This window comes from Camelus ferus, chromosome 1 (genome assembly GCF_009834535.1).
Source record: "Camelus ferus isolate YT-003-E chromosome 1, BCGSAC_Cfer_1.0, whole genome shotgun sequence".
Classification (NCBI taxonomy): Eukaryota; Metazoa; Chordata; class Mammalia; order Artiodactyla; family Camelidae; genus Camelus; species Camelus ferus.
In genome coordinates this window covers 34600123-34627238 of record NC_045696.1, presented here as the reverse complement: position 1 = coordinate 34627238, position 27116 = coordinate 34600123, and the positions used below count along the sequence as shown (strand labels likewise).

Sequence of the window (27116 nt, the reverse complement as noted above, 5' to 3'; positions counted from 1 at the left end):
TACCCGGTTTTTGATAGAGCATTATAAAAATGGTGTAGACTTAGGGGATAAAATTTGATATTTTCTTTCCCCTTCAGCACTGAATCAACATCTTGACAGTTTATTGTTGATAATTAACTCTTCTTTTTTAAGAAAATGATGAATTGATTGGCTTTTTTGCAAAACACTTTTATTTACCTAACCACCATTTCATTGCTGCCTAAACAGCTGGTGTTCCATCATGAAGATCATGATACATCCTTTTTAGTCCTCACCAACTTACTTCCCAGTAATCTTGTTTTATATATTCATGAGTTTCCAGGGATGAATAGAACAAGTTGTTAAGGACTTCTCCCTTAATGTGTGTAACACATACATGCCAAATAATGATTCAGACACTGCACATCAGTGGTTGTCTACAAAATAAAATATCCTCTAGAACACATATGAAAGGAATTACTCTTCCATGTTGTCACTGAATTATAAAATTTTCTTTCTAGTAGAACTTTTCCAATAGCTTTCGTTTTGTTCTCTGATTACATTTGTTATTAATGTTGAGACTGTTTGTACAAGCTCTCAACAAGTTTTAAAAAAATTTAATTGAAGTATAGTCAGTTTAAAATGTACAATGTACAACACTAACAATTGTACAGCATTGTTGCAGTGTACAATGTTCAGCATTGTAACAATGGTACATTGTATAACATTGTGAACTGACGATACTTCAATTAAAAATTTTTTAAAACTGTTGCTGAGAGCTTGTACAATTACATTTTTTAACTGTGTTAATTTCTGGTGTACATCATAGTGATCCAGTTGTACATATATTCCTTTTCATCTTTTTCATTATAGGCAGTTACATCTTTTTCATTATAGGTCAGTTCCCTGTGCTATACAGTAGAACCTTACTGTTTATCTATTTTATATATAATAATGCATATCTGCAAATCCCAAATTCTCAGTTTATTCGTCTCCACCACCTTTCACCCCTGGAACGAGTTTTTTATTTTTATTATTGTTACCTTCTGTTATAGATTTATTTGATATTGAACTGAGTCTGCAAGTTTAGACCCACGTGGAACTGATTGCTTCATAGTTTTAGAAGCTGGTGTGCATTATTTCTGAGGTTTACATCTGATGGCACTACACAGAAAACAAATGGACATAATCATTAAGAGATGCTAAATATGTCAGTGCCCAAGTGATTGATTGAAGGCAGGGACCCTTCTAAGGAGGAAACGCCGGTTATTAAAGTGAGGTGGCTTCACACCACCAGGTGCCAAGTGAGCTGTCTGAGCGAAATGCCTGGGACAGTAATGGGCCAGTGTCTTACATTTTGTTTTATTTTAAGGAACGCAACTCTGGATGAAGCTTCTATAATTTTGGACTCTTCTCCATCTTGCATAATGAATTTTAAACTGAGCTGTATTATTTTACATTTATTCAGAAAAAATGCAATTACCCAACTAAATTCGTTTACCAGAGACATCAGTATGCTTTAAGAGTGATGTGAAAACTTTGGTGACATGCAAATATTTGACAGGCCATATGCTACTGACCAGGGGTGAGTAAATTGCAGGCCCCCCAAAATTTCAGATGTTTAACATTGTCCTTCCTTATATGGTTCACTTGATGTTTTGAAAATATCATACTCACAGAACCTCCTGCACAGAACATAGAGATTCTAACCTTGCATTCACACTAAAGTTTTCTACTCTTTACACTGTGGGGTTTTTATGAATGGTGGTATTTGTTATTACTTCATCACTTTTCAGGTAAGTCATTTTTGTGAATTGGGAATAAATATCAACTGTAAAACACAAACTTAATAAATAGGAAAATTAATAGGAAAGTGCATTACTGAAGATGAACACCCTTTTGACTTCACGTTGGCTGATGTAAGTGGACCAAGTCTTTGTTGTGCACACATGCACCTAATAAGAGTACATTAAAAACAGAACACTGTTAAAAACAATGAGATTTTTATGAGTCATCTTACATTTAAAATTTGCAAAAATATGTGAATTACATGCAAAAAACTGGCAAAATATATGTGAAAAAATGTTTCAGTGCATTTTTTCCTTCTGAAACTGAAACTATTTACTAGGGTCACTATTCTTTTACAGCATTGCTCTAATCTAAGGGTTAGGATTTTACCTACAATTCAGATTAAGTACCAAAAGATGACAGTGGTTAAAGCAGTAAGAGGGCATCAGTGAGAGATCACAGAGAAGCACTTTGTAGTAAAATAAACTCTTTATTAAATAGTAAACATTGCTTTAAAAAAAAAAAAAACTTAAGTACCATCAGTTACAATGTGTCAATTTCTGGTGTTGAGCACAAGCCCAGTTGTGCATATACATACATATATTCATTTTCATATTCTTTTTCATTAAAGGTTATTAAAAGATACTGAAAATAGTTCTGTGCTATACAGCAGAAATTTTTTTAAAAATCTATTTTAATATATAGTGGCTAACATTTGTAAATCTCAAACTCCCAAATTTATCCCTTCCCACCCCCTTTACCCAGTAACCATAAGATTGTTTACTAAGTCTGCAAGTCTGTTTCTGGTTTGTAGGTGAGTTCATGCTTTTTTTTTTTTTTTTAGATTCCACATATGAGTGATATCATATGGTATTTTTCTTTCTCTTTCTGGCTTCACTTAGAATGACGATCTCTAGGTCCATCCATGTTGCTACAAATGGCATTATTCTTTTTTATGGCTGAATAATATTCTGTTGTATAAATATACCACAACTTCTTTATCTAGTCATCTGTTGATGGACAATTAGGTTACTTCCGTGTCTTGGGTATTGTATATAGTGCTGCTATGAATATTGGGGTGCATGTATCTTTTCAAATTAGAGTTCCCTCTGGATATACATACAGAATTGGGATTGCTGGATCATACAGTGAGTCTATTTTTAGTTTTTTGAGGAATCTCCATACTGTTTTCCATAAGGGCTACAACAAACTACATTTCCACCTACAGTGTAGGAGGGTTCCTTTTTCTCCACACCCTCTCCAGCATTTATCATTGTGGACTTTTGAATGATGGCCATTCTGACTGGTGTGTGGTGATACCTCATTATAGTTTTTATTTGCATTTCTCTGATAATTAGTGATACTAAGCATTTCTTCTTGTGCCTATTGGCCATTTGTAAACAATAAGCATTACTTTTTACAAGTTTAAGTGAGACAGGCATAAGAAACTAGAAGCAACAATAGGCCACTTTTATGTATCAGATGTCTTCTGTTAAAATACTTGGTACATAGTAAGTACTTAATAAATGTTTACCAAATTCAAAGACCATTTTCTCTTAGACTGGTGTTACTTAAAATCAACTTTCATTGATTATTGTTTTGTTTAGTGTCCTGAACTCTTGCTCTAGCAGAGGTTGCTCTTAGAATTAAAATAATGGCTGATTCTATGATTTCTCCTAATTCCTAGCAGTCTGTTGTTCAATGATTCTGTCATTGTTCTATTACTAGCTCCAGCATTAAAGCTCCTGAAAGCTAACATTTTCTATCATTATCTTGCTTCTGCACTCTAAACTTGTTTTATCATAAAGCTGTACTTCTATCAGTGCAGGAAGCACAGCAAGACCTCCTGTCTGCTAAACACGTTTTCCATTTAACTTCCTGTAGTAACTCTGAATGACCTTGCGAGCAGCACCCATCCAGGGCCATCCGTCGTACAGAAAAATCCTACCCCAAATCTGCCACTTGTCTGCAGTGTCACTCTTAAATATTTGACAATTCTATTACCCAGTCTCTTGGAAGGAATCATCTGTATTTGATTATTTTATTAGCATCTTTATTTTCACTAGGGATTACTGGCAGTCTATAATTTGGCCTTCTATCAAGACCACTTTACACTTTTCTTGACTAAAACATGGAAACATATTTTAACCATATGCAGCAAAGCAAAGGTTTACAGCACAGCAATTTTTCAAACAACTTAAACACTTCTAGTGATTAGAAAGTAGGACAATGAATATTCATTCTTACCTTTTTCCCCTTTTCTATTCTAGACATGATCTGTAATCTTATCCTTTTTTTTTTTTTACTTTGTAAATAGAAACACACTCTATCCTTAAAAATGTCTGAAAAAAAACATTTCAAATGAGCATGATTTATAGGGAAGCAAAATAATAAAGAAGTAACTTCATTAACAATGAACTACAAACTCACTTAAAAGTAATATTCTTAAGTTGCTGAGAAGGCATACAATCACAAAATCACATGACTTCAAAATCGTAGCAGACCTCAGAAATCATCTAATTGGTTCGTTTTTACATGTGAAGAAATTGAGGATTAGAGTTTAAATTCTCTTAAAATAAAGAAGTAGTAGTCAGTCTGCGAATGAAGTGCAAGAAAAAACAGGCTTTGTAATTTAAAAACAGAGCAAAAAAAACCTCTGTAACAAAAACTATGTGAACTTCAGCACCTTTGGCTACTTAACTTCTGGGGCCTCAGTTTCTTCATCTTTTACAATAGTGTAAGATTTTAATAATTCTGTCTACTGAAGAATGTTGTTGATTGTTTCATATATCATTATTCAGGAAAATAACTTTATTTGTTAAACAAATATTTATTGAGTACCTAATATTCTAGGCATTGTCTTTAGCAGACAGGCAAAGAACTAGGAATATTTAAGTCTCTGAATAAAAACTAGCATTTGTTCCCTTATCCTATCTTATCCCTTATCCCTGTCTTTAATAAACATTATTGAATACCTAGTCTCTGTGCAAAGCAATGGAAATACTAGGAAAGTAAAACAGTTATAGTCCCTACTCTCAGCTTAAAATCTAGGAGAGGAAATTAATAAATTAATAATATTTGATTTGCTAAATCTGAAACAAAATGTTGTGATAAATATTAACAAAAGGATCCACTTAGGAGAAAGTATTTAAGACAGATTCTCAAATGTGAAAATGAATTGACCGTACAAAAAGCTGGGGAAAGATTATCCCAGACAATGTATACAAAACTCCTAAAAAGAAAAAATGCTTGACTTATTGAAGAAATTTCTAGTTTTTAAACTCCGTTTCAATCAAGGTCCTTTTCTTTCTACAATATATTACTGGACTGTCTGCAACAAAAAAATTAAATTCTACAATTTTGGAAACTTACCAATAAAAGCAGGCTAAATAAGCACAGAGTAAGTATCAAGGTTACTTAGCGGTAGATGTTGGCTGGACCAAACAATATGTGAAAATGAATAGAATCAAAACTAGCTAGTGATAAAAGGCAGATTATGAAATCTGGACTTCATTTTGGAGGTATTATTCTGAACATGGAAGATATGATGAAAACTACTTTAAAGAAATTTTAATCTGTCACAAATAAACTATTAAAGAACTAAATAATTACATAAATCAAGGTTTAGTTAAGGAGGGCCTAATTACAGCAGCTGAAATAGAAAATACTGCAGATATGCTACATCTGGACATGACAAGAAGCTGAGCGCTGTGACACAAAGACTATCTGTGAAGCTGAAAAGCGTAACGGTGTCACAATCAGGAAGGGAAGAGGAACAGAGACTAGTGACACAAGTTCAAGAAATCTGACATAAATTGTCACATTTTAAAAAACTTCCCAATTACCCAATTCTTTTTCATAAGTAATACGGTTATACATAACATTATCTTTTCTCCAAGTGATTTTAAACACTAAACAAGCAACTTGAGATACAGTTACAAGAAGATACAGTATGCATTAATACTCCCACTTAATCCAGATAAACTCAAATTGAAGGCATCTTTGCTTTGGAAGCAAGTGCCAGCAAATGACAATTAGTCAAAAAACGATTCATCAAAAACCTACTGTCTGTAAGCGGCAGTATAGTGTAGTAGTTACCACATGGCTCTCAGGCTCTAAAACGTGGGTTTACTGGGCATTAGCTCTGCAAGCCTCTCAAATTACTCAACCCTGCTTTCTGGTAAGAGTGGTCAATGGCACCTACCTCACTTAGCTGTCCATAGGATTGAATGAATGAATACATGCAACATGCACAGAACTGTACCTAGCATATAAGCACCCAAAACTTAGCTACTGTTTATCCTGTGCAAGGCACAGGGGGAGGGGTGGGGAAAGGGGAGGGGGATTGCAAAATATGAATCACCAGTTCTAGGAATTTACCATCTATTTAGGGAGGCAGAAGTACCCTACATGCAACAACTTGAGAACAACTGAGTGTGATACTAATCATTAGTATAGTAAAAGATGAGCGATGGAAAAGATTAATGCAAGCTTATGAAACTAAATGCCTCAAGAAAAGAGGCTTTTCTAAGTAGTTACTGATTTTTTGTTCAGAAAGCATCACAAGTAACACTGATGGCAGTGGGCAGCAGGAGATTCTGTCAATCCTTAAATTCATTAATTCAAATGTAACTAATTTGGTACTTGAGATTTAGGGTGTTTAAAAATTGAAGATGAAAACTGCCAACCAAAGAACCCTCACTAAATGACTCACTGCAAAGGTAAATGAGATTAGGCCAGTGATTCTATTAATATTCCGTGACTAACACAAGTAATTCTAGTTTCTGGTTTAATATTTTGGGTCACATTATAACTCACAATAAATATCACACTCAATTTTAACAGTAACACTTTACTAAAAGATTATAGGAAAGGTTCAAACTAGAAAAAGTAAAGCTGAAAGGATTTAGTGCACTCTGATACAGTTCTGAAATATTTTCCTTCCAACTCTAGCAAAGGCCTTAATGTAGTTCTCACCTTAAGACATCTAAGCCCAGAGACAGAGATTTGATTTCAATATGAGAAGTTTAGGTAAATAACCTATTGATGGATTATTTTGTCTTGTGCTTGATTCAGTGACTTACAGATTGTAGATGCTCAGTAAATATATACACATAAACTTGGAGAGAACCCAGATCCAGAAAGTCTTGGTTCCCAGCACTGCAGCTGTGCTATCTGCACTTCAGACTGGTGGGATACAAAGCTGACAGGGAGGGCTGGTGGGGAGGGCTGTCGGGAGGCGATCACAAATACAGACCCTTCAGAAGAAATGCCCTATTTTTAAAATCTCTTTATCAGAATTAGCAATATACCATCGTTATTAAATAAACATCTTAAGATAGTTTAATAAGATCTTAAATATTTTCATTTTTATCACTGCCTCCAAAGCATGTTCATTAAACTTGTCAAAATGAAACGAATTCTGAATTCATATTTTTATATTTCACCTGACAGTACTTCAGCAGGTCTTGCTATTTTCAAGTTTACTTAGTAAGTTAGAGATGGCTTTTTCTCTATTTGGTATTTTAATGAGACACGTGAAGTCTGTTTTTTGGCACTCCAGATACTAATAAAACAACCCAATGCAACTATTTTAAGTTTTTAACAAAAAAGGAGATTGATGTATACTGTTAGCTACAAATCAGCTTTCAGTAAATAAAGCCCAGCTGTCACCTAGTCTGAGCACCCCACTTACTATGGAATATGTGTAGAGTGCTGTATTCTTTACTACTTGACTCCACAAACTTCACCAGTCCCGGCAAAGTGAAATGACGTGAGACACATAAAGCTGCAGTCTCTGTGCCATTCCCTAGGCCTGACCAAGCCTTCAGCTTCCTGAAATTTCAATTCCTCTAGATCTTTTTTCTCTAAACAGGAAGTATATACTTCCCCTATAATGGTTCCTGGGTCTCTTAGGGGCTTCCAGTATACCCTACTCTGACTGTGGGCTTTTGAAAGTCAGTAAATTTTAATAGAAAGAAGTTAAATTTTTATCCTAGTTTGAGGCTTAAAAGTTTGTGTATCCACATATTAAATTCAGACGGTATGACCAAAAAACCACCACTAATGATCAGAACTGAAGATAAAATCTAAATGCAAAAAGTCTTTTATACAGTATGTAAGCTTCTTTTGCTCATTCATTCACCCATTCACCTAGACATCAGGTCTTCCTGGGTGCCCAACTGCAGGGATTCAAAGGAAGTAAATAAGAAAGATTTCAAGTTTTTAAGGGTGATTAAAAGAACATGCAGATTGCATCCTTACTTGAGCATTATACATTCAAAATTTCAACACTCAACATATGTACAGGCAATTTCTGCCCATCCTGAGCATCTGTGGTATGATTTCTGCAGTACTTGACATCAACAGTACAAAGAAAACAGATGGGAGTAGTTTTTCATATTATCGTTAGAATACTGATCGATTACATGTTAAAATGATACTTCAAACTTAAAGAAGAAAAAGATAACTTGGGTTTAAACAATGCCCTATTCTTATGACAGACAAAAAGGATTACCCTCCTTTATTTATTTATTATTTATTTGGACATATTAATTTGTACTCTTTGTAAGAGGCATGACATTAGAAAACCAAAAAGGATAAATTTTTTCTTCCTGTTTCCAAAATCAGTCACCCTAGATGATCATGAGAAGAGTTAAAGAGAGAAAAAAAAATTACTATGTATGCTATCTCATCACATTTCCCAGTTGAGTTTTTTTCTAAATGGCATTTTTGTACATTAAAACTACTGAATGCAGAATCAGATGAGGAATTTAAACTTGAAAGCAACTATGTAATTAGTATGACAATTTAGCCTTGTAACTCAAATCTAGTAAAACAAATTAGAGGTGAAAAATTCCTAATATATGATGTGAGAATTTATCTCAATATATGTATAATCAATACATGTATAAATTATAAATTTGGGTTTTCTTTTTTTTTTTTTTGTCACTTCTTAGATCACTGAAGAGGGAAAACTAATTCATTTAAGTTAGGAACTGGGCACACCTTTTTTAAAAATTTCAACAGTATGTTTCCTTTATCTGGTGTTATAATAAATGCTCTATAAAACTGTTAGGTGAAGCCTCAGGTAAGAAAAAGTTCTGTTTTGAGAATAGCACTTATCATTGCCCAAAATATTTCAGAAAATGTTGCAGACTATAAGATATTTAGCTTGGACAACAGTAGATAACTTTGAAAAATGTTCATCAAATATTTAAAAAAGCATATTAAATGTTTCTTACCAGATAAATTATTGGATTTTTTGTTTAAAAATATCACCCAAGTTTTGTAAAATGAGAACTCTGAGTTTACATTAAACATCTCTAAAATAGGTACTTTTTAAAAATCAATACTGTCATGAGATGCAGTTGTAAAAATTACCTAGATTTAGAATAAAAGAAACTTAAAAGAGAAAGCCTTGAACTCAATTTTTTTCCCACATAGAAGTACAGATATTAGCAGAATATCCACTAAGTAAAATGAAAATATTAACTGGTTTCTAAGACACACCATTAGTTATAACATCTAAAGTGGGATTTTATTTGATGAACTGCATAAAGCTTTCAGAACATTTGCTGCAACTCAGATAGAAAAAGAGGCAAGTATTCACATATTATGTTAGTCTGTAGGCAAGAAAGGCATTTCAACTAAAATATGTCAATCCCCGAATCTGAAATCGGTTAGACATTACTGATGTAGTATGTGGAAGAATTTCTGTATAGAAGATTTTTCAGGCTGACATACAGTACTCAATGCTGTTAAGAGTTAGGTAAAATCAGTCTTTTTTTTGTTAAGCAATGCCTCATTTCCACTAAAGCTTGGTCTTCAGTCCCACTACCCAATGCCTGCCTTACATTAAGTCGTGCTTCACTGGACCACATAAAGTGTTTACATTATAAAAGGCTTCTAGGTCACTTGGTTCAAGTGTAACTGCTGGTTTCATTAATGTTCTGGGAGCAGGGGAACTCTCTCCAATAATTCTCAGGTTGGTAAATTTGATTTTCCAAGTATTTTCCACAAAAGGGCAGCGGATGAGTCCAAAAATTTGTTCAAAAATGCCCAAACAGGTGTTCCCTCGGTGGACAGTCCCCGCAACGCCAACCATAACTAGCCCATGGGGAGAAGCAGCACATTTGAGTCCATGGGAATCTAGATTGGGGCTGAGAAAAAGATATTCTTCTTTCACTAGTGAGAGCAGACGAAGGCTCACAATTTCTGCTCCATGGTAGTCTATCACATTTTGTTCAGATGTGTTGTAATAAAACCTAAGCTTGACATCATGCCAGAAGTGCTGTGGCCCCCATTCATCTTGAGGTGGTCCCAGAAAAGGATTCTGAGAATTAAGAAGTCCAAAGAACCAGTGACAGAATTCTTCACCTAATCGACGAAAATCAACCTTTTCAGCTTTTTTCTCTTCTTTCTCCTGCTGATTAAGATAAAATAAATATAAAATAAAACCAAGGTTAATTCTCAAATCTATTTTGTATCTAGCCTGTTTCGGAGCTAAGTTTTAATGTACTGATTATAGCAGAAAGGAAATGAACTACATGTGAACTCACTGAAACCATTATACATAGTAAATTCTTTCTCAAAAAGGGGAAAAATCATTTTAGAATTTCTCAGCTTAAATTTCTGAAAATTCAGCCAAGAAATTAAGGCTTAACAAAGTCTTAAAATATCAGCGTGAAGAAATGGTCAATAATGATTTACATAAGCATTTTCTCTTGATTGTCGCAGTGATTTCATAGGTGTTTATCTCTTAAAACTTTCAAACTGTATGCTTTAAACGGATACACCTTGCTGCATGTAAATTATATCACAATATAGTTTATAATAAACAAGCATTTTCACTGTCTTTAAACAGGTACTTCTAATATGATTGAAATAGGTTATTTTCTATGATTGGGATAATTTTATACTATTTCTTTTTCCCCCAAGGAAATATTATTGCAAAAATATACCTGTTGGGCTAGATTTATATTGGATGATATATTCCAGAGCATAGCAGGACCCCATTTAGATGGTTGAAGATCTTGTATTTACTGAGCACATGCTATTATTAAATGCACTAGGCACTGTGCCTGGCACTTAGGTGCTACTTTCTTCTATCTTCACAAGCCTTATGACATAGATAGTATCATTATGCCCATTTTATAAAGAAAACAAGGCTAAGAAAGGTCGTTACTTGCTCAGGGTTACACTTGGTGTATAGAAGACCCTAATCTGACATCATGTCTATATGATTTCAAAGTCAACATTCTTTCCAGTACATTAAGGAAGCCCATAGAAGATCCTTTCTTAATGTGAAGGCAAACATCTCTCACTGTAAAACCCCATTAATTCCATGTGGTACATAGCTCTAAAAAACTACAAATTACTTAAAGGTTCATTCAAATGATATTTAAATATTCACACAGTATCTAAAATGTACAGTGGAGATACAAAGAAATAGGAACAGTCAATGGAGCTGGAGGAAATTACTAAAACAGGATTTTTTTCTAGCTTAAAAAAAAGTTTCTTTCATGAATGTTCTGCAATTTAATACCAAACAAAGTCCTCCAAATGAGAAAGGGTTTACAACAGCATTTTTTTTAAGTGGAAAAAAATAATTACAGAGAACCAGAAGCTAAATTAAATTGATCCTGTGATCTATCCACTCTCTTTAAAAATTAACAGTCCTTGTTTGATAAAGGGATAAAAACATTTTTCCTCACAAATCAACAGAATATTATATATACATTACTAATATCAAAAATATTTTGTCAGGTGCTTTATGGCTCTTCCTTTAGGATGCAAAAGATATAAAATAAAGCTAAAATTATAAAAAATTAAAAAATTAACCATGTCATCCCAAGATTTAGGATTATCTGAAGATTTTTACATAGAACTATGGTTCAGCACATGACTATAAGATCTGTTTTACCTGTTCAGAGAATTTAATGTCTTCTGTCTTAACTGGCTCTGGCGTTCCCTTCAGCTTCAGTTTTAACTGCTTTTTCCAGTAGTCCTTTGCATGCTGAATAAGATTGTGTTTTTCAGTAGCTGGAGGTATAATAACCCCCTGTGTTGCCAAGTACTTAAATATGACGTCTCGGTGGACCTTTTTACGCCTCAAAAGCTCGTCTACACTTTGACTGTACACTAATATTGCACGAATGGCATCTAGAAGAAAATTGTAAAGATTAATAGAAAACCACAAGTCATTTGTAAATTATCCAGGGTCAGCAGAAACTCTATCGAATAATATTTAAAACTCTTGTCATGGCATTATTGCTTTTCTATGAGATGGTTATCATTTTAAAAAACGAGCAAGTGTGCTGTCAGGTTTTGAGTTTTAAAAAACTTCTTTGGGGAGGGTACAGCTCAGTGGTAAAGCACATGCTTAACAGGCATGAGGTCCTGGGTTCAATCCCCAGTACCTCCATTTAAAAATAAATAAATGAATAAATAAATTCCCCCTAATTCCCCCCTCCACCAAAAAGAAAAAAACTAAAAAAAGTTAAAAACAAAAAAAACCCAATTTCTTTATGCTATATATTTCCCTAAAATTCCTCCTTCCTTTCACTTCTCATAAGAGATTGTGAATTTCTGCATTTTCTTTTAAAGAATGGTTGTATTTTAAGAAAAAATTTGCAAAGAAAAAATATTTTTTCTAATAAGGTCAATAGACCTAAATTCATTTACAACCCCTAAAAATAGGTAAAGTTGCAATGTCTTATATGTGCAAGAACTTTCAGTTCAGTCTTCTCACTCTAGAGAGAATGAAAGTCAGGGATACTTGAGGGATCAACAATTACACTTCTAAGAAGTGGCAGAACCAAGACTTGTATGCTCTCTTCTTTCAATTTTAAAGAACTTCTATTAAACAACAAACTAAAGATTATTTTTAACATGTATGAAGTATACAGAATGGTAATAAAATGAACTCCCATATACACATCACACAGCTTAAGACATAGGAAATTACTAGTATCTTTGAGGCCCTCATTTTACCTCTCCCTACTTAAGGTTATTTATTCCCTCTCTTCTCACATGTACTGACTGTCCTAAACCTTGCTTATCATTCCCTAGATTTCCTTTATAGTTGTACAGCATAACTCTGTAGCCCTGCATAATATACTTTGGTAATTTTTGAATGTTCTATAAATCTAATCCATTGATACACACAGTCTTCTGTAACTAGCTTAATGTTTTTGAGATTAATCTATGTGGATAGATACAGCTGTTGGAGTTAATTCATGCCAGCACTGTACCACAGATAATAAATATTAATTGACTCTACCACAAGGTATCTATCCTTTTGTTTATGGGCTTTTATTATCTGTATCCAATTACAAACACTATTACTTGGAACGTTTCCATACATGTCTCCCAGCCCAGAGGGGCAAGCAGCCTGAGCATCACCTGGAGCTTGTTACAAATGCAGAACTTCTGGGCCCACTCCAAAACTATCCACTCAGAATTTTAACAAGATCCCCTGAGGGATTCACAGGCACACTTAAGTTTGAGAAGCTCAGGTAAGCAATCTTCCACTCTAGGAGTTAATATCAAACTTTTTCCAAAGTAGTAGTTCTAATTTATACTCCCCCAGTAGTTGTCAAAAGACTTACTTCACAAGATCACCAACACTTCAACTTTACACGTTTAGTTTTTGCCGATTTGGTACATATAAAAGACATCCTGTATTTTTGGTTTTCATTTCACTGCTTTCTAACGAGGTTGACTATCTTTTCATATGCTTTTTTTTTTTTTCCTCTGAGAAACGTCTCTTCAAATCATGTAGCATTTTTGTACTGGGTAGGTTCTTATTTGCTTTTAGATTCACCATTAATTAAATCCAGCATTTTTATCGATTACAATTTTAAACCACACTCACCGAGACTGTTAGTATGTAAAATACATAAATGCCAAAGAACTACATTAAGTCTGAAATTATCTTCAGTCTAAATTCTTAAAAATGTAAATCGACTTAAAAGCAGAGAAAGTTTTAAAAGGCAGACTCTAACTTAAGTCATGCTAACACAGAAGTCGGAAATCTTCGCATTTTAAAGTAAAATTCAGCAAATTTAAAATAAAACTAGTCAGGTGATTACAAAATGATATAAGTGCTCACATTACATTTTTATATGTACTAGTTACAACCAGACTGAATACTTATAATCCATGAAATCCACTCTACCGAAGTGTTCATTTGGCTCTGAAAGTAATTTACTCCTAGTACACAGAAACATCTCAGAAAAAAATCGGATCCACAGAGACATGGACTCAAACTATCCGCTCTTTTATCAGTCGTTGCTTTCGGAGCAGATTGATAGAAAATGTTTGCTATCTTCTAAGCTTGAAGAAAATGAGCAGGAGCTGACACTCCTCAGCTAATCGAAACTGAAAATGGAAAATACGCTGACTCCTCGGAAGTTTTTTTTTTTTTTTAAATCACTATTTACGTACTCTGAATCCTCGAAACAAGCAGCATTTGCCCATAACATTCAATGGATAAAACCTGGAAGCAGCGCCGTTTCCACCTACTCCACTTCCTGGAGAGGCTTGCCGCGGGAGGGACGCCCGAGGCTGCTCTGTGGTTCCAAGACCACCGAGGCCAAGACTCCCTAGGGTTCCGCAAAAGCACGACGCCGGACGGGCTAGGGGCGAGGCCTTGCATGGCCTCCACTCGCACGCTCCCCCAAGCTGGGGGTCAGTGAGGCCTGGAGAGGGACGCCGGCCCTTGGGGAGGAGGGTTTACCCTTACCTTGGCGGTCCTCAGGCTGCACCAGGCGGTTGGTGATGGTGTCGCACAGAGCCATGATCTCTTCGTTGTCCAACAGGCCGAGCAGGTTACGACAGCCCTCCATCTCTGGGTAGCTGAGCCCCGACATCTCGACCCCCGGGAAGGGGGGAGAGGACCACGCCAAAAACTTTCCTCAACTAGGCCCACCGGGCCGGCGCCTTGGCAACAGATACCGGAAGTGCCTTTCCCGTTGTTCGCCGCCAAAAAGCCGCCGGTATTCCAGATCTGTGGGCGGAAGTAATCGTCAATGAGGGCAATGAGGAACCGCGGTGCTCCGCCTTGTCGTTCCGGGCTGGCGGGGACTAAGGGGACTCCCACCGATCTCACTTTAGCGAAGCACCGCGTTTACACCGGGAACATCAACCTTCCACAAGGGAAAACGAAATCCTGAACTCCTCAAGAGTCCGTCCTGCAAAAGAGCAGCAGGGATGGTTGCGCAGGCGCAGGTGCGTGGAAAGCCGGCGGCGGCCCCCGCGCGGGGCGAGCTCCCGTGATGCCGCGGGGCCGGCCAATGGAGGAGCCTCCTCCCCGCCCGCGGGTACGCCCCCGGGAGCGCTCGCACGTCCTCTGCGGCCGCTTCTGAGTGCGACACACCTGTAGTTGGAGATCCTTAAGTTACATAGTTCTGTGTTAAAATAGTTTCATTCTGTTTAACATGATCCTTGGAAAAGCTAAGAAAAAATCCACCTATCCTGCGCCTCTCCTGCCCGCCTCCAGCTGACTTTCCTCGCCAACAGTCAGGGATCGGCTGTTGCTTCTCTTCTGATCCTCGCCGGCTTGCCTTTTGGAGAAGCGGTATCGGAAACAGTTTTAAGGTTGGGGACTCTGGAAGCCAGGCTGCCAGGGTTTTATTCAGCTCTTTACTAACCGTGACAGTGAGCAAGCTCTCTGGTTCCCCAGTTTTCTATCTGGAGATGGATCTCGTAGAGGTACCCATCTCAAAGGGCTGTTGGGGCCGGGGGAGGGGGTGAAGAACTGTGCCTGGCTCCTAGAAGAGCCCAGAATATATTAGCTCTTATTATTACTGTTAGTGTGACAGCTACCCACATTCACGAGAGGGAAACTTCAGACCTAAACGCGTTGGCACTTGCCAACTTGCCATTGTCTCCTAACATTGTTTTAGTCATATTTTAGATTTGTTAACGTTTAGATTATTGCCAGTTAGTAGCTGAAATATACACATGTGCAGATCCAGTTGAGCAAACTTAAAAAAAATCACAGCTAAATATCAGTCATAAAATATACTGTAAATATAGTCTTTAAGGCGTACAAAACATGCCTAATCTAATTTACCAGTGGATACTATTTGGGGTATCATTTACTCAACAGATACCAATTCTTTGTTTTTCATTAAGTACTGAGTGCCTACTATGCTAGGTATTGAAGATGCAGAGTAATGACCCAGACCCTCCTTCAAGGAGGTTTTGGGAGTGTTGCAGGTAAAGAGGTAAATTTTCACAATACTGATGTGGAACCACATGGAAAGCATGCCCAACTTTTTCATTCATTTATTTCTTTAAAAAATGTATTTTTTGAGCACTACTTGCTAGGCATTGTTCTTTATTCTGGGAACAAACGCAAGTCCTTTGGAGCTTGCATTCTAGTGAGAGGAAACAGACAATAAACATCCAGACAGTACTATGCCTGGAAATCCTATGGAGAAAAATCAAAAGGAGAGGGTTGGAGTAGAGGATGTTGCTATTTTGTACAGGCTGTCAAGAAAGACATTGAAGGAAAGACTTGAAAAAAGTGAGAGGCTGAACCACAGAAGAGTGTTCTAGGAAGAAGCAATAGTAGAGGGTCTGAGGAAAGAACAGAGGACTTGGCATGTAGGAAAGGCAAGGAGGCTGGAGCAACTTGTGCAAAGAGGAGGCATTAAGCAGTGAGTTTAGAGTTGTACTCAAGATTGATTGAGAGCAGATTTCTCAACCGTGGCGCTGTTAACAGTTTGAGTGGGATAATTCTTTGCTATGGGGCTGTCCTATGCGTGGTAGGATGCTTCACAGCATCCCTGGCCTATACCCACTAGATGCCAGTAGCACCTCCTCCCCAAGTTGGGCTACCAAAAATGTCTCCAATTCTCCAGATGCTTCCTAGGGGGCAAAATTCCTCCAGTTGAGAACCACTGATACAGTGTCACCTGTCCAAAAGTGCTGAAGAGGTGAAAATATTCTATGTCTGGGCTAATACGGTAACCATCAGTGCATGTGGCTACAGAGCTCTTGTTGTGTGGCTAGTACAACTGAGGAACTGAATTTTAATTTTAATTTTAATTAAATTTTAATAGCCACATATGGCTAATGAATACTCTTAGATAGTACAGTCTGGAACCTTGTAGGCCACTGTAAAGACTTTGGCTTTTATCCCTTACCCTTCTGCCTGCATTTCCTATTATTCTCTGTCTCTCACTCCAGACTAGTCACAGTGGTTCCCATGCTGTTTGTTCCTTAAACTTGTCATGCAGGTCCTTGCCTCAGTCTCTGTTCTTGCTGTTCTGCCTGGCACGTTCTCCCCTCAAATATCTGAATGGCTCGCTTTCCCTTATTTCATTCAGGTCCTTGCTCAACAGTCACTTATCAAAGAGGTATTATCATCTCTTATCACCATCCTGTTTAAAATCATCACCTACAATGCCATGCTTACTTATACCTTCCCTACCCACTTAATTTTTCTCTCTAGTACTTATACTGTAGGTTTGTTACCCCCCACTCCCGCCCCCGGTAGAATGTGAGTTCTCTGAGCCAGAGGTTTTTGTTTCCTTCCATTGCCTGTTTCAGAGCGTGGCACATAGTAGGTATGCAGTAAATATTTGTTGAATAATTGAATGAATTGCAAAGCCATTGGAAAATTATAAACTGAGGAATGGCATGATCTGACTAGTTTTCAAACTGCATCATTTTGGCTGCTGGTGTATAGAACAGACCGCATGAAGGGCAAGGGAAGAGGCAGGGAACCCAGTTAGAAGACTACTACAATAGTCCATGAGAGTGGAGGGCATGAGAGTGAGTCAGGGCTGATGGCAAGGTTTTGGTTTGGGCAACTGGAGTTGCTGTTTACTGAAAGGAGGAAGACTGGAAGAAGTAGGTTTCAGTGGAGAAATCCGGAGTTATTAGGAGAGATTAGTCTTTGTGGAGAGTGTGGTGATGCCCAAGAAGATTAAGCGAAGAATGAGGGGTGAGGTGGAAAGAGAACCACAGGTAAAAGGAATGAAAAAGAATTACAGGGAAAGGGAGCGGTAGTGAAAAGTGCATGGAATAAAACAGCATGGCTAGAGCAAGGGGTGGTACAGAAGCCATGGCAGAAAGAGAAATGTAGAAAAATCCTAACAGGAAGGGCTCAGCACCAGGCAAGACCAGCTGCCTTTTAACTGCTGTGTAAGTCTGAGCACAGTGGGATATGCTGAATTGCCTTAAAACTTATGCTGGAACTTGAATACAACCGGTCCCCACACCTCTTTGAGCTGTTTTCATTAGATTCCATTCTTGTGGTTTTGATTACTGAATACTGTGAGAAAAAAGTTTTCTAGAGTAGAGTGGTTTGGGGCATTAGACCTGTTAAAATATCCATTCATTCAACAGTGGTAAATTATTTAAGTACCTGTTGATAGGGAAGTTCTTAAATGTCCTGGAAACTGAGTTTCTAAGAAGCCTCTATGAATTTAATAGTTTACTTTCCAGGGAAACATGAAGAACCTTGTTTCTTTAGATCTGTGGTTTTCAAACCTAGGTGTGTATCAAAACCACCAGGAAGACTTCTTAAATGACTGATTAGCACTGCACCTGATCAAAAATTTAGTATTTCTAACAAGTTCTCAGGTGAATGCCTCTTCTGCTGTTCCGGGGAGCACCCTGGAAGAATCGCTGCCGGTAGGAGAGAATGAAACATCAACCAGCCATGTCTGTACCAGACCACATACTTTGTCTCTGAAATCACTGATCCTCAGGCAAGCCTAACCCTCTCCACTTGAGTATAGTAGATCCATTCATGCCCTACACTTGGAGGGAAAACTGCATGGCACCACGGTTTGAGGAGGAAACATTGGCTTTTTTCAGTCCCATCTTTCCAACTATTAGTTGTGTGACTTTAGTCAAGTTATTTAACCTTTCTGAGCCTTGGTGTCTAAAAAGCAGTGTTCATATCTACCTTTGGGTTGTTTTAACAATTTGAGGTGATACATACACAGTAGCTGGTACACAGTGATTTAGTAAAACAGAAACCATTTCTTCTCCAGTGTGCAGTACCCATAAATGAGGCATGAGCCTCTCTCCCATTTTTAGTTTTTATTCAGTGTAATACTGGATTGCCTCCATTTCAAATATTGATATACAGCCCAAACTTCTGGCCTTGTTAGCAGCTGATTCTTGAAATCAGTCTAGATCTTATGTTATGAAAGCAGTCTAATTTGTTTATCTTGGAAGTGTATTTAATATTTGATTGCTTCCCAGCATTCCTCAAATTTCAGAAAAGAAAAAATGGAAAGTCTAGATAACCCCAATTATTTTATCTAAACACCTCAATACACTTAATAGTCTAAGATCATATGACCATAAATCATAGATGCAGAATTCTAGATCTAGAATGCTTCAGTAACTTTCTCGGTGTTCTTCAAAGCATAGCATTTATAATATGTACACATCACTGTAATTAACACAATTATTCTTTCATTTCCAGTGCTCTTTCGCATCAAAGACATGCTCTTTCTACTCTGTCCCCCATTTTTTCAAGTTGCAAGTTAGAGCAAACAGTGTAGGGGGTTTTCCTTTGTAAGAGAACCAAGAGTAGGAGCCCTCCCACCCAAGGGCCTCACTTTTAGATACACATCACTAACCAGCTTCAACATTTTGCCATTGAAATGCTTTTGTAGGAAGTAATTTTCAAAATTTACATCTTATTTCAAAGTGACTTCCCAGCCTTTTTTTGTTTTAAGTTCCGCCAGAGGCTTTACATCCCTGGAGAGTTACCAGTCTAGATCAGTCTATTTACTGTCTTGCTTTTGGTGATTCTGGTGTCTGTCTTCCACCTACAAAGTTTGCAGACGGCCTTGTATCACACTGAAACCATTTACTCGAAATGACTTTAGTAACCAGCATTCTGTCAACCTTGTAATTCCTACATCTGAACATGGACATTACTTTAAATAATGTCTAAAAATATCTATTTTGTGTAAACTATATTGTTCTGTTTTTTAAAATCACTCAATAATCTGAATATGGTAATATTAACTGTAATACCTCCTTCTCTTATGAAACAGAAATTTCTTAGTTAATATATACCTTAAGTCTAATTCCTTCAGAAGCAATGTGCTACATAAAACTGAACACTTCATTACCAACAAGGACAATGTTTTATTGAACAAATCTATGTACAGTACAAAAAATTTCTTGAAATGAGACACTATTGTTGATTTATTGCAGTTCAATGGCTCAGTTTTAATTTGTACTCTTATAAAATGCAAAGTAAAATAATTTAATGTTCAACAAGGAAGCACAAATTTCCTTTCTTGCTGAATCTGTAATATCTTTCACATATTAACAGTCCCAAAATGCATATGCAGCATTTAGTCATTCTGAAAAGGTGTTTTACAGTACCAAATAAATTAAAAAATAAACACTATCATCCCTTTTAGGTTTTTCATCCATACTACAGTTTAAACCAAACATGAAAGGAGTACAGCTGAACCTTCAAGTGTGATTTGAGAAGAATCACAAGTTCAGTGTTATAAGTTATCTATTCATTATATAATTGGTGTTTTTAAAAAAACGAATATGGCTAAAGCCCAAAGTACCAGTGTCCTTGTCCACGGAGGTTCTTTTCTATCTTCTCCATAGTATCTGAGCAGCAAAAATTCAGATTTGCTTTTTTTTTTTTTTTACCTTACTGAAACAGCAGAAAGTTAATATTTAATGTTTCAAAGGAAATTTTTATTTAAAAACAAAAAATTGAAACTTGGTCCATGTAAGATAAACACATCCTCAAAACAGAAGTAGAAAAGAAAATGAGAAGAATTTGAGGGACAAGAAGAAAGTTTCCTTATCTTCTGAACCCCACATTAGAACTGTTGGAAGTTTATGCACCCTATAAAAGCAAAATGATGTACATTTATGTTTTATAATGGCATACATAAGAAAATGTACACATTCTTTCAACGGCAATTATTTGATACACATATAAAGAGGTTAGAACAATGGTCAGATAGAATTTCGTAAAACATTCCTTGATTTATGATTTATTGGTTTATGTATAAACCCATTTGACCTTAGAGTTCCAGAAACAGTTTTCCCTTAGCAACACAAAGTAGAAATAAAACCTCAAATTAAAGACAAAAAAATAACAAGTGGATTATGTTTAAAAACATCTTGGTATGAACTGCAAAATGAATGAAAATAACAATCTGTAGACATGGATTTATGTCAATAGTTACAACTTAGAAAAAATTAAAAGTTAAAGATGTGATAAAATGTTAAGCTGTGATTTTAAACTTCTGAAAAATGTACAAAGCAGAAATTGTATTTCAAAAAAACTTCATTGTCCCTTTGAACTAGTTTCCAAACTGACTTCTTATTACATGATGTATTTTAGACTGAACTGAAATAGAACTCCAGTATTACATTTTTAGTATCAGGAAGTATGGAAAACACTTTTTTCTTTAGTTGACCTTAAAGGATTTTAAACTGTGTTAGGAGTTGTGTTTACTTATGTTATTTAAATGTAAATTCCACAGCCTAACTTAGGCTACATTAACAGAACAAAAACCTGATTTGATTGGAATGGATTCATGACTATCAGCTGCATAGTGGTGAATGCCTGTGATAAGTAAACTAATAGAACTGGGAGGGTTTGTTTGAATATGTGATCTGCCATGATCTAGTAATCCTATTTTAATAAAGTTTGGATGCTACCCTGGAGGAAAAGTCCCACTTCCTCAGTAACTTCATTCAAGATGCTTTAATGTTTAAAAAATTTATAATAGAGTTTGATGAGATTATATGCTTTGAACAAGAATGTGTCAGAATAACTGGAATATTTGGTATATTAATAGCTCTGTTTCTAAAGAATTTGCCTTTGCATTTTTGTTCATTTTACCCCTGCTATAGATTAACACGCTATTAGGTAAAAGGAGGTCTTTAAGCATCCTCTTTTAGAGACTGTACAAGTGGAACACATCTGAGAGGATATTTTTAAAAACTTTTTTGTTTTACAATTTATTAAATTAAAATCTTCCTTAGGAAAATTACTGGTCATTAAGGAAAATAAATGCATCAGCATACCTTATTGTGTTCTTGCTGTGCAAATGTTTGTGTAAATATTTCCTTTTATATATAAAAATTACTATTCAAATCAAATTTACCAGAAATAAGAAAGCATGAGTAATACAGCTTATTTTAGAATTAACTCTCCTAACTGAATAAAACCAATGAATTCTTATGATTCTCGGCTGCATGTTTTTTTCAGCCAGTTATTCTTAGAGGACTGTACTTGGATAACACATTAATGTCTAACGGACCTTACTAAGAATCATCAAGTAATGTCCTAACCCTACTCTACGTACAAACGGAAATATCCCAGTGTGCTTATACCATTATTCACATTGAATAATTAATTTGCAATTCAGTGTTTTCCTTCAACCAAGATAGCCTTAATGGTCTTAGATTCCTCTCATCTCTCCCAAGTTACTGACTGTATGTTTTCTACTGACGCTGCTGCCTTTTAAATATAACTCATTGGTATTACAAAAATGGAAAGTGAAAGATTCTGTCAAGAGCTAAAGCTTATTAGCAAAGTACTGTTTTATTTTTTAATTTTCAATGCTGACATGTCATTCATTGAACTTTGATCTAATCAATCACCTGGAAACAAGTCACAATCTTTTATGGATAGCATGGTGATAAATCAAGTTTAATTTTCATCTATCAGTTTCTAAATTATAATAAACCAAACAGAAATGGTTCCTTAAAGTGTATTTGACCAGGAAGGAGGACATAATCTGATTATGCATGACAAGAAAACAAATCCCATTTGTAGAATACTTTTGAAGTTGTTTATTGTAAACCAACCCTCCCCCTTTTTTTAGAATGGGTTAGTTTTTCCCTTTCTGTAAGGCCATAGCTGGTTATTCTGTCTAGTTGAACACGTTTCTCACATAAGCGAAACTGAACATGCTGCTATCGATCATCAACTTCTTAAAAAATGTGGTTTTCTGGATAACTGGTACTTTGGGAGTTTTGTAAATAACCCTTTTGGAGTCTAAACCAGCACATCTCCTCTGTGAGTTCATTCTAGAAAATGTGCTTTGTCTTTATCTTTAGTAATCCAAGACCGCTCTAAAATTAAGGCCATCAGGGAAATAGCAAACTGATGATGCATTTTCTTGTAGTGCTTTTTTGCACACTACTGCTTGATCGACAGATCTTTCTGAAACATTTTTATCAGGCACCTGTAAAACAGAACACGTCTGTTAATTCAAATTTTATTGACTTTCAACTAGAATTCTAATTTAGATTTCCTGTTCATACCCTTACTCATTGAAAGAATATTAGTATTAGTAGAAAGGCAAGCTCTTCTTTTGTTCAAGTTTGTTTTTCAATTATTATCTGGTTCTTATTTTTATTTTTGTAATAGAGGCTCAACTTGGTTTACATTCCAGCATGCAGATGAAAAACAATTCCATCATAATTACTTTGTCTTAGACCTTTTATTACATGAAACTTGGAATGAAGAAAAGCCTCAGATACAGTTAAAGAGCATGATCCAAAAGTATGAAAAAACCATTCAAGTTCTGGCTTCCACAAGTTCATAGGCCTAGGCCTATGCACATTACTTGACTTGTGAATGTCAGTTGCTTGATCTATAAAACAGGAATAGTAACATCATGGTGGTTGTATGGTTAAAAGGAATTAATGTATGAGGTAGTGCTTTATTATCTGTGTTATACAAATGTTAGTTTTTTAACCTCCTAAAGATTTATGGTATTTTCTATTTCTACAGATAAACCTACTGAGAAGATAGAAGACTTACTTTCATCATCTGAATCAAATCCAAAGAGTGTCTGACATTTCTTTTGTGCAAGGTGAGCCTCAAGTGCTTCTGCATTACAGTAGGTGGTCAGGCATTTGCCACATCTTAGTCTTTTCACTGATTTTTTACAAACGTTATCTTGATCAGAACAGGCATCTACCCTATCAGTCAGAAATTTTCTGCGTTTTGGCATACTAAGGTACCGTTCATCAAGGTAACTGGGAGGCAATGGTCTGACATATGGCTTTGTTAAAATTAAGCCATATGAAGTATGTTCACTTGTCAGATTTGGTTTGGAAGGTGCCTGAGATACTGGCAGGATATTGTGTTCTTGTGGTACAACACTGGGTAAAATGGAACCGTTTTCTGTCCTGATTCTATTTGTATCAATTTTCAAAGCGGGATCTGACGAAACTAAAGGTGTCTGCTCTATTCCACTGTGTCCATTGACTAAATCACTAATACTACAGTTATTTTCAGAATTTGGCTCTATGTCAGGCATCTTTTGGTCTATCAAGCTTATACCAGGAATAGTGTCACCAGAATGTTCATTTCCATTCTGAACTAAACTGGTCTGTTTTCCTTTCCATACTTTCTATACACGTCTTTGGTTCTGTAGAATCTTTTCTTGATTTGCTAGTAGAAACTGGCAGACTAATAGTTTGTTTCTCATTACTAGATGAGTCTTTTTCCTGATGATTAGAACTTGAGTCTGTGAGAACATCCCAAAGAACTGCCTCACTTGGTTGAGCAGATGATTCTGGTGTTTTACTTAAATAATGCTGAGCTTCATGTTCATATAGCAGAGGAAGATCTTCAAAAAGCTCATGGCATTCTGGAAAACTACACTGAGCTTGAAATATCCTGTGACTCTTTGTGTGCTGAGCAAGTTGGAATGGCAGCTTGAATGACTCATTGCAATTAAAATGCAAACAAAAGTACACATTTGGATAGCTGTGTCTATTAAGGTGATCTATAAAATGCTGAGAGTCTTCAAATTGCCTTTGACAAAATTTGCATTTTCCTTTGCTCCACTTCATTACTGTTTGCCGCACATTTAAATCAGTTGGGTGTACAGTCCTTGCGTGCTTATTCAGAAAACCAATTCTTTTAAATATCCTGACACAGCCAAGAGCAGGGCACTTAAAGTTTCCTTCTTGATCTGTCGCATATATGTCTTTTGGATGGCACACAGCTCCATTGATTTTATGAAGTACTGAAGTGTCTTGATTCAGGTCATAATCATCTTCCTCATAATCACCTTCTTCGTCTTCTTCCTCCTCATAGTCATCCACACACGCAGGTAAAGGCTCCGCAACACTATTTAAAGAAGTATCAGGACTGCCATTTTCAATAATGTTTTCAATAACATCTTCCGATACACTTACGGGAATTTCAATGAATTCAGCCACGTGCACAGGGATGGTGTCTTTGTTTCCATCACTGGAAGCAGTAATGGTCTCTACTTCCAAATCCTTATTATCAGAATTCCCATTTTCAAATGAAATGAAAGTATCAGAATAATTTATTTCTTCCAAAGCAGGATTTTCCTGATCCTCCTGTTGAGCTGCTGCAATTTGCTGTCTCTGTATTTTCTTAACGTGATTTTTTAAATGCTTCTGCATAAGTCCTCTGTTTCTAAATTTTCGACCACATATTACACATGAAAAACTGCCTTTTTTCTGGTGAGCCTGGGCATGCCTTACAATGTGACCACCTAGAAATTCCTTGTTACATAACATACACCGATGCCTCGGGACGTTATGATCTACTTTGGAAGCGTTAAGAGCTGTAACGTTTTTCTTTGCATTAATATGACCTTTTGGTTGCACTCCAGATACATCGTCAGGATCAAGCTCTCCAGTACTCTGATCTGTAAGAGAGTCAAGCCCTTCATCTAAACTTTGCTGTTCCATTGCCTTTTTCACATTACCTGCAGAATTTTCCAGTGTACTTTCATTTAGAAATCTAACTGCTGATTTATCACTCAGTAATGCTACACAGTTTTTCTTAATCATTACAAAGTTCCAGAATTCAGGATCAAAAAACAATCCCTTTTTCAAAATCGGAAGTAATTCAAAACGAACACGGTTTTGAACACTACTTGTGCCTTCATTGTATTCTTCATCTGGACGTTTGTAAAGTTCTTCAACAGTATGATAAGCTTCCAAGGAACGTTCAAGAAAAAATATTGAGAGTGCACAAATCCTGAGGATCTCCAAATCATTTGGCAAAAAATGTGCAATTGTTTTATAAATTAGACATTTTGTTTTGGGATCATCATGAAGGTCTAATTGTAGAGCACAACCACATATTTCAACACAAATTTGTAAGCCTTCTTCTTCCACCTATGAAAAGAAAAATATTACTACTAAATACCTTCTTAAAAATTATTAACACTTACTAGTTTATCTTTTTAAAAGACAACTCTGAAATTAAAGCTGAATAAACACATATTCCAAATGTGCATTTTCTTCAATGGGTAGCTTTGCTTAACTCCTTAATATATAAATAAATCTTTCTTTTTAAACTTGAGAATAACTGGAAAGGTAGCATTTTAAAAAGCTTCCAATTTATTTAATTCTCAAGTCCGACAAGCCCTACTAACCATAATACAAAATGCTTCACAACCTTATGGTGATTAAAAATACAAAATGCTTCATAAACTTATGATGACTGAAGCTTCTTACAAATCTAGGACCCTGTTTTAAGGCACCAACCTCACATTCTGTGGCAGAATAATACTTATTAAATAATATTATTTATCCAAATAAGGGGAGAAGTGTGAACCACATGAACAGGACAGTTACAAACTTTCCAAATCTATTAAGGTATCAGAATAATGAACCTACTGGAAGTTAACTGAAAATAATTCAAGCTTTGAAACTTTTCCTGATGACTCAGAGATAACTGCATCAGCTTTTAGTTGGGAATTTGTTGTCTATCCATCTCAATTCAAATTATAAATAACGCCTCTAGTGATTTGGAATGATCTAAATGTTTGTTTGAATAGAAAGAGATAAAATAATATGTCTTTAAAAGTGTGTATGTGTGTGTCATACCGCCTGTATGTGGTATATTATAAATGACCAAGAGGAACACTTCCTTGCCAGCCTCATGTCCTCTCAGTTTCTTACATGCTATGTAACCCTTACTTACAGTTCCACAAGGAGACCTTAACTTTGCACATTGCTTTCCCTAGCTGGTAAATTCCTACCCATCTCCTGTTCATTCTTTGAGAATCAATTCTGCTTTGAAGGTTTTTCTCATTCATTCTGGCTCCTGCCCTGGGTTACAGTTAAACACTCCCTATTCTTTCCACTGAAAATAACTTACACTTATTTCCTAGGAGCACATATATGCTGTTTTATAACTGTCTATGCCCCTTCTGCTTGGCTTTGAATTCCCAAATCACAGGGATAGTGTCCCATTTTTTGTTTATCCTGTGTTTAGCATAGGAGATGGCATACAGTGACCTCTGAACAAATGTCTGCAGAATGATTGAGATCATTCATTCCACTGACTTTAATTTTCCCCTATAAATCTACCATTGCTAACTTGGAATCCT

At 36.0% G+C, this 27116-nt stretch overlaps 2 protein-coding genes and 1 long non-coding RNA gene across 9 annotated transcripts in view; 1 reads left to right on the top strand and 2 right to left on the bottom strand.

The window, feature by feature from the left end:
• Positions 1-3777: 3777 nt before the first annotated feature.
• Positions 3778-14984, bottom strand: C1H3orf38 (chromosome 1 C3orf38 homolog). 3 transcript variants are annotated; one of them, XM_014562187.2, is made up of 4 exons: positions 14861-14984; positions 14495-14758; positions 11672-11910; positions 3783-10174 (listed from the first exon to the last, which is right to left on the bottom strand). In XM_014562187.2, the coding sequence occupies exons 2-4, from the start codon at positions 14619-14621 to the stop codon at positions 9599-9601; spliced, it is 942 nt and encodes a 313-aa protein (XP_014417673.1). In that variant the 5' UTR covers positions 14622-14758; positions 14861-14984; the 3' UTR covers positions 3783-9598. The 3 variants fall into 3 exon arrangements, with proteins under 3 accessions (XP_032333468.1, XP_014417673.1, XP_006188269.1); XM_032477577.1 differs by having other exon boundaries at positions 3778-10171; positions 14495-14979; XM_006188207.3 differs by having other exon boundaries at positions 14495-14977.
• A 16-nt stretch (positions 14985-15000) lies between these two features.
• LOC116663065 overlaps positions 15001-27116 on the top strand; it is a 36545-nt gene continuing 24429 nt past the window's right edge. For 3 of the 5 annotated variants that reach the window (XR_004319124.1, XR_004319125.1, XR_004319119.1), the window contains exons 1-2: positions 15004-15348; positions 23519-23600. This is a non-coding gene — a long non-coding RNA (uncharacterized LOC116663065). Of the gene's footprint in view, positions 15349-23518; positions 23601-27116 lie in introns of all 5 variants that reach the window. The other 2 variants (XR_004319122.1, XR_004319118.1) reach the window with 2 other exon arrangements.
• Positions 19859-27116, bottom strand: part of ZNF654 (zinc finger protein 654) — an 86427-nt gene continuing 79169 nt past the window's right edge. Inside the window, 3 exon segments of the mRNA XM_006188208.3 lie at positions 19859-22967; positions 23549-24119; positions 24121-25896. Of these exon segments, the coding sequence (XP_006188270.3) occupies positions 22960-22967; positions 23549-24119; positions 24121-25896 (2355 nt within the window). The 3' untranslated portion in view covers positions 19859-22959.

Coding starts and splice junctions, on each gene's coding strand:
- C1H3orf38 (XM_014562187.2), bottom strand. CDS start 14,621: ATGTCGGGGCTCAGCTACCCAGAGATGGAGGGCTGTCGTAACCTGCTC. Junction 11,911..14,494: donor GCAGCCTGAGGACCGCCAAG/GTAAGGGTAAAC, acceptor ATTTTCTTCTAG/ATGCCATTCGTGCAATATTA. Junction 10,175..11,671: donor ACATTAAATTCTCTGAACAG/GTAAAACAGATC, acceptor TATCTTAATCAG/CAGGAGAAAGAAGAGAAAAA.